This window comes from Macaca nemestrina, chromosome 8 (assembly GCF_043159975.1).
Source record: "Macaca nemestrina isolate mMacNem1 chromosome 8, mMacNem.hap1, whole genome shotgun sequence".
NCBI classification, from domain to species: domain Eukaryota; kingdom Metazoa; phylum Chordata; class Mammalia; order Primates; family Cercopithecidae; genus Macaca; species Macaca nemestrina.
In genome coordinates, this window is record NC_092132.1 from 146,299,903 (window position 1) to 146,307,436 (window position 7,534).

Here is a 7,534-nt window from a genome sequence, read left to right on the forward strand (position 1 = left end):
CATATAATCCTAACAATACCACAATGTAGGTACCTATTGCTATCCCATTTTATAAATAAGGAAACTGAGATAGACAGAAAAGAAATAACTTGCCCAAGCTCGAACAGTTAACAAGTGATAGGGCTGGGATATAGTACTATGGGTGAAACAACAAGGTGGCTGTGGATGTAAATTAAGGGAGTAAATGTTAAAATGCACAAATGAAAATACAGTGTAAGCATTTATAAAATTTGTATTTATTTTCACCTGACCATCTAAACATGCAATTATAAATTTCATCCATCATGCTAATTATTCATAGACAAGACAGTTCAAGACTTTTTTTTTCTCCTGGAGTCTGAAGAAGATGAAGTTAGTCTTTTCGCTCCCTCCTTAGTTTTTCAATTTCAATGTTCTTCAGTTTGCAGCAGATGGTCCAGTCATCACAGTATCTAATTGCATGTTCATCAGCATTGCACTTCATTCTGCAATTATAATATTCTGAAGGACATTCATCAATATAAATGAAGCTTCTGGCTTTAAAAAGAGAAGACAAATTATATGACACAATATTACTTATTTTTTATTTTAAATGTCTGAAATGTTTTATAATAAATTAAAAACATTAAAGAACTTTCTCAGAAAAACAAAAACAACAAGAAAAGAATGCAAGAGAAAAAGTGGAGATGCTGAATAAAGACAAATGATGATTTCTTCTATAAAGAGAGTAGATAAATGAGGCAGTAGCTGGAAATGTACAGAATTTTAAATGAGAACTATTACCACATATTTCTGCCTAAAATGAATTATCCAGCTTGGGGGTGGCGTAGAGATTCATAGTACGGAAATAATGTTTAACTTCTGGAGTTAAATTCTTAAAAAAGTCATTGGGGGTGGAATCTAGTGTAAGTGGAGGAGTTGGCCTTGAATCAGAGAATGAAGAGAAGGTAGATTATGGATAAAGACAAACTATGTGAAGAGATATGGTGGTGGAAAAATGGAAAAGCTATCTTTGGTTGCTTCTCTATTCTTGGTGAAATGAGAAAAAAGAATCCTTAATTGAGAGAAGGGGTCAGAGGAGTTGAGTCTTAGTTCCAGCTTCTTCCCAGTGTATTCGGGCTCAAGGCCATGTCTCCTTTACTAAGGAAGTTACTGAGATGTGCACAGGAGCCTATAACCCGTAATCACCCATAAATATTCCCTTTAAACCTACCAGGCCTTCCCAAATCCTTCTGTTACAATTTATAAGTTAAAATAACTGCCACGACCAACATCATGAATGTTTCCCCTTATGTTTTCTTCTGTAAGTTTTACAGTCTCAGGTAATTATGTTTAAATGTGTAGTTCATTTTGAGTTGCTTTTTGTATGTAGTGTAAGATACAGGCCCAATTTTATTCTTTTGCAAGTGAATATTCAGTTTTCTCAGTACCATGTATTGAAGAAACCATCTTTTCCCTATGATATATTCTTCGCATGTTTGTTGAAGGCCAGTTGTTTGTATAAGTGTGGGTTTATTTCTGGGCCCTCTATTGTATTCCACTGGCCTATAAGTCTGTCTTTATACCAGTAGCACACAGTTTTGATTACTCTATCTTTATAATACATTTTGAAATTAGAAAATGTGATGCCCCTAGCTTTGTTTTTCTTGCTCATTGTTTTGACTATTCGGGGTCGTTTGTGGTTTTATATGAATTTTAAGATTGTTTTTTCTATTTCTGTCAAGAGTGCCATTAGGATTTTGATAGGGATTGTATATAATCTATAAATTGCTTTGAATAGTATGGACATTTTAATAATATTATGTTTTCCAATTCATGAACATAGGATATCTTTCCACTGATTTGTGTCTTCTTTTCTTTCATGAATGTTTGCAATTTTTAATGTACCAGTCTTTCAGCATTTTAGTTAAGTTTATTCTTAAGTATCTTATCTTTTTGTTGCAATTATGAATGGGATTTTCTTTACTTGCTTTCCAGTTGCTTGTTGTTAGTGCTATAGAAACACAACTGATATTTGTATGTTGATTTTGTATCCTGCAACTTTACTGAATTTGTTATTAGTTTTAATAATTTTGGGGGAGTGAAGTTTAGGGTTTTTGACAAAAAAAAATTATGTCACTTGGAAATAGATAATTTTACTCATTCCTCCCCCCACCACCAGTTTGGATGCCATTTATTTCCTTTTCTTGCCTAATTGTTCTTGCTAGAACTTTTAGTATCATGTTAAATAAATGTGGCAAGAAGGGGCACTTTTGCCATGTTCCTGATCTTAGAAGAAAGCTTTCAGTTTTTCACCATTGAGTATGAGTGAAGAATTTCTTTTTACTTTTATTGTAAGGTAGGACTACTGGTGACAAACTCAATTTTTGTTTACCTAAGAAAATTATGTATTTTTACTTTAATTTAAAGGGTAGGCTGGGCGCGGTGGCTTGCACCTTTAATCCCGGCACTTTGGGAGGCCAAGGCTGGCGGATCACCTGAGGTCAGGAGTTAGAGACCAGCCCGGCCAACATAGCGAAACCCAGTCTCTACTAAAAATACAAAAATTAGCCAGGCGTGGTGGTGGCTGGCTGAGGCACGAGATTGCTTGGACCCAGGAGGTGGAGGCTGCAGTGAGCCAACGTTGCTGCCACTGCACACCAGCCTGGGTGACAAAGTGAGACTCTATCTAAAAAAAAGATAATATTGCTAGACAGAGAGTTTTAAGATAGTGTTTTTCTTTTTAAAACATCTTAAATATTTCACTTTCCTCTCTTTTTGCTGATGTGGTTTAGGAGAAGTCTGATGTAATTCTCATCCTTGGTTGTCCACAGATAAAGATTGTTTCCCCTTCTGGCTTCTTTTAAGATTTTATTTTTGTCTTTTCAATATGATATGCCTAGGTTTAAATTTTTTGTATTTTCTTGCTTGGTATTCTCTCAGCTTCCCAGATATGTAGATTTTGTTTATTTTCAATTTTGGGAAAATCTCAGTCATAATTTCTTCAAATATTTTTTCTGTTCCTTTCTTTCTCCTCCTCCTGACACTTCTTTACCCATATATTGTTCCTTTTGTACTTGGTCTACACTTATTAAATATTCTGTTCTTTTTAATCCTTTTTTCTTTGCTTTCAAGTTTCGGAAGTTGCTATTTAAACTTCTTTAAGCTCACTGATTCTTTCCTTGATCATATCAGTCTATTGATGAATTCATCGTTATGGGCTAACCAGTGTTCCTCCAAAATTTGTATGCTGAAGTCCCAATCCTTAGTATCTCAGAATGTAATCATATTTGAAGATAAGTTTTTTTTAAAGGAGTGATAAAGTTGAAATGAGACTCCTAGGGTATGGCCCTCGTGCAATATGACTGATGTCCTTATTAGAAGAGGAAGAGACACCAGGAATGCATGTGCACAGAGAAAATGCCATAAGAGAACATGGCGAGAAGGCAACCAGCTGTAAGCCAAGACAGGCCTCAGGAGAAACCAAATGTGCTGACATCTTGATCTTAGACTTACAACTTCCAGAACTGTGAGAAGATGAACTTTTGTTATTTAAGGCACCCATTCTGTGGTACTTTGTTATGATAACCCTATAGCAATGCAAGAATGGCCTAATACATCTATATTTATATTGGACAAAATTGACTTTAAGTGAAAAAACATAAAAAGAGACAAAGAAGGCCATCATATAATGATAAAAGGGCCAATTCAGCAAGAGGATATAAAAATTCCAAATATGTATATATACATACCCACTAGTGGAATACTTAGATATATTAAAAATGTCATTAGAGCTAAAGAGAGAGATAGACCTCAATATAATAATAACTGAGGACTTCAACACCCCACTTTCAGCATTGGACAGATCATCTAGGTAGAAAGTTAACAAATAATCATTGAACTTAATCTGTACCTCAGATCAAATAGACTTAACAGACATTTACAGAACATTTCATCCAATAGCTGTGGCATATACATTCTTATCATCACATAGAACATTCTCCAGGATAGACCATATGTTAAGACACAAAACAAGTTTCAACAAATTTTGAAAAATCAACATTATATCAAGTATATTCTAGACAAAAATGGAATAGAACTAGAAATGAATACTAGGAAGAACTTTGGAAACTGTACAGATAACATGGAAATTACACAACATGCTTCTGAACAACCATGGAGTCAATGATAAAACTAAGAAGAAAATAACAAATGTTCTTGAAATAAATGCAAATGGAAACACAACATACCAAAACCTATGGAATACAACAAAAACAGTGCTAAGAGAAAATTTTATAGCAATAAATGCCTACTGCAAGCACATAGTAAGATTATAAACAAGCTACTATGCACCTCAAGGAACCAGAAAAACAAGAAAAAATGAAACTTAGGAGAAGGAAAGAAATAATAAAAATCAGAGCAGAACTAAGTGAATTACAGATTTAAAAAATGCAAAGAATCAATGAAACAAAAAGATGATTTTTGGAAGAGATAAACAGACTTTATAAACTGGTAGCTAGACTAACCAAGAACAAAAGAGAGAATGCCAAATAAATAAAATCAGAAATAAAACAGGAGACATGACAACTGATATAAAAGAAACACAATGGATCATTAGAGTCTGTTATAAACAACCATATGCTAAATAATCTATACGATGAAATTTTTTTATCAACACCAATAATCAATCTAACTTTCCCAAATTAATTTTAAAATCCACCAATACTTTATAATAAATACATATTAAACTGTGGTTTATACCAGAGATTTAGATTATCAATTGACTTATTTATCTTTTCTGAAGCACCTATTGCCTCAGAGCGCATTTTAATATTTATTTCAATTTCATCATTTATATAATTATACATAATTATACTTTTCCTCCATGAATGTTGATGGTGTTTTACATTTTTATTGAGATATAATTTACTATAAAATTCATTCCTTTAGAGTGTTCCATTTAGTGAGCATCAGTGGATTCTTAAAATGGAATATACTGATGACCACTGAATGAAGGAATGAAGTACGAATATATGCCACAATATGGATGAATCTTGAAAACATTATGCTCAATGAAAGCAGACAGACATGAAGGATCACCTATTTATGATTCTGTTCATAGTAAATGTCCAGCATAGGAATATACATAGAGACACAAATCAGATCAGTGGTTGCTAGGGACGGGGAGGAGGAGAGATTTCTTCTTGGGGTCATAAAAATATTCTGGAATTAGATAGTGGTGAGGGGTGCACAATTTTAAGAATTCACTGATACCCACTGAATAGAACACTTTAAGGAAATGAATTTTATGGTAAATTGTATCTCAATAAAAATACAAAAAACCCACTAACAATCGTGGAGGAAAGGCATAATTATTTGTAATTATATAAATAAGGAAATCTTGAATCATGAAGTATTATATAAATGAGGGAATCTTGAATTCTGAAGGTTTAAAATGTGCTTCAGAAATGATAAATAAGTCAACCAGTAATCTAAATCTCAGGTATAAACCACAGTTTAATATATTTTTATTATGGAGTATTGATGAATTTTAAAATTAATTTGGGAAAGTCATCTTGACTAATAAATATGCTTATATATAATTGGCTAATTATGTGGCTAAAAATTAAGGTGGAATCTTAACTCTTACCATACAAAAAGTAATTTCCATATACATTAAATGATATCATATGAGTTTTATTCAACTTTAAAGGAACACAGAGACCAGGTCCTTGCCTGGATCAGTGGTGAAAGTGTCCCATGAACCAAGGATTGTGGTGGGGCACCCACCTCTTCACCTCTAGCTCTTCTTCTAGTCATCATTCGCTTTTCATTTTTCCAATTCTTAAAATTTCCTGTGTTGTGTGTGCATACTCTCACCATCTTTTGATCAAACACAACTCTCAAGTAAGTTTATTTTTTATTATTATTATTTTTTGAGACAGGATCTCACTCTGTTGCCTATGTTGGTGTGCAGCAGCATGACCTAAGCTGCATGCAGCCTTGACCTCCCAGGCTCAAGTGATCCTCCTGCCTAAGCTTCCTGAGTAGCCAGAACCACAGGCACGCGCCACTAACACCTGGCTAATTTTTTGTATTTTTGTTTTTGTAGAGATGGGATTTCATTCTGTTGCCCTTCAGGGGCTGGTCTAGAACTCCTGAGCTCAAGTGATCCACCCACCTCAAACTCCCCCAATGCTGGGATTATAGACATGAGCCACTGTGCCCAGCCTCAAGTGAGTTTATCATAGGTTCAATCACTGCAGTGAACCACCTTATTGATGTCTTTAGCATCAACTCTTCAATCCTCTGAGCAGCCTTCTTGGTACAGTAAAATCTGCCCATGCTTAATTTATTTTCAGACTCTTGAAAGACCTTGCATTTTCTATTACTTATATTTTTAGAACTTTAGAATAAAAAGTTTCTGTCTTACCTGGAGGAACTGTGGACAGCAAGTAAAGGACTCCAAAGATCAAAAACAAGACCCTCATGGTTGAATAGGTAAAGCAGATTAGAGAGAATCAGTAGCTGAGATGAAAAGAACTTCTGTGTACATTTAGTCCTCTTAAGAAGTGAGTTGCTGAGTGATTATTGAACCTTTCAGGAGCAAGAACATTTCTGTGGTTCAATATCAGGAGACAGCATGTAATCGTCATGACTATCAGTCATTTAAAGTACATTTATCAAATGTCAACAGGATGTGTGCAAATGTAGTAGAAAGCACAGCCATGACAAAGAGACTCTACTGAAATATCAGCATTGTCTTATGCATTCTGGAGGAACTGTAAGAATTAAGGAAGCAGTTCTGGAGGAAAAGTATTCATTTTATTTTTCTGATAATAGGAGGAAGAATGTAATACAACAGCATGCTTATTTATTAATATTTTTGGCACTGTGTGTTAGCATGCTTAAGCAATGGAATTAAATTTAAATGATAAACAGACTAGTGAGATACAGAAAAGCTTTTATTTGATTATCTTTCTGTCCAATCAACTGAACGAGATCAACTAATTTTTATATTGAAATCTAAGTCAACACAAATTGTTTGCACATCAGTTATATGTAATATGAGAAGAATTAAAGAAGAGTGGGCCTTAGAGAACCTATAATACATTTTGGAAAGCAAATAACATATGCAAAGCAGTGGCAATGCAACATGAGCATATTTCTGACAAAGAGGCACAAATTACCTCTTAGACACTAAGGAAATGAACATAAACACCAGAATACTTTGCATGCCCTAGGGAATGCTTAAAGAGGGTATGAGTAAACTTTATTTATTTATTTATTTAGAAACAGGGTCTCACACTGTCACCCAGGCTGGAGTGCAGTGGTGCGATCTTGGCTCACTGCAACCTCTGCCTCCCAGGTTCAAGCTATTCTCCTGTGTCAGCCTCCCAAGTAGCTGGGATTACAGGTACACGCCTCCATGCCTGGCTAAGTTTTGTATCTTTAGTAGCAATAGGGTCTTGCCATGTTGGCCAGGCTGGTCTCAAACTCCTGGCCTCAAGTGATCTGCCCGCCTCAACCTTCCAAAGTGCTGGGATTACAGGGGTGAGCCACCACGTCTGGCCAG

General features: G+C 34.8%; 1 protein-coding gene across 1 annotated transcript; it reads right to left on the reverse strand.

Annotated features, from left to right (window-relative positions):
• Window positions 1-352: 352 nt before the first annotated feature.
• Window positions 353-6,449, reverse strand: LOC112428266 (beta-defensin 131A-like). Its single transcript, XM_024795866.1, has 2 exons — window positions 6,392-6,449; window positions 353-516 (listed from the first exon to the last, which is right to left on the reverse strand). Exons 1-2 carry the CDS (start codon window positions 6,447-6,449, stop codon window positions 353-355), a joined length of 222 nt encoding a protein of 73 aa, XP_024651634.1.
• Window positions 6,450-7,534: the final 1,085 nt, after the last annotated feature.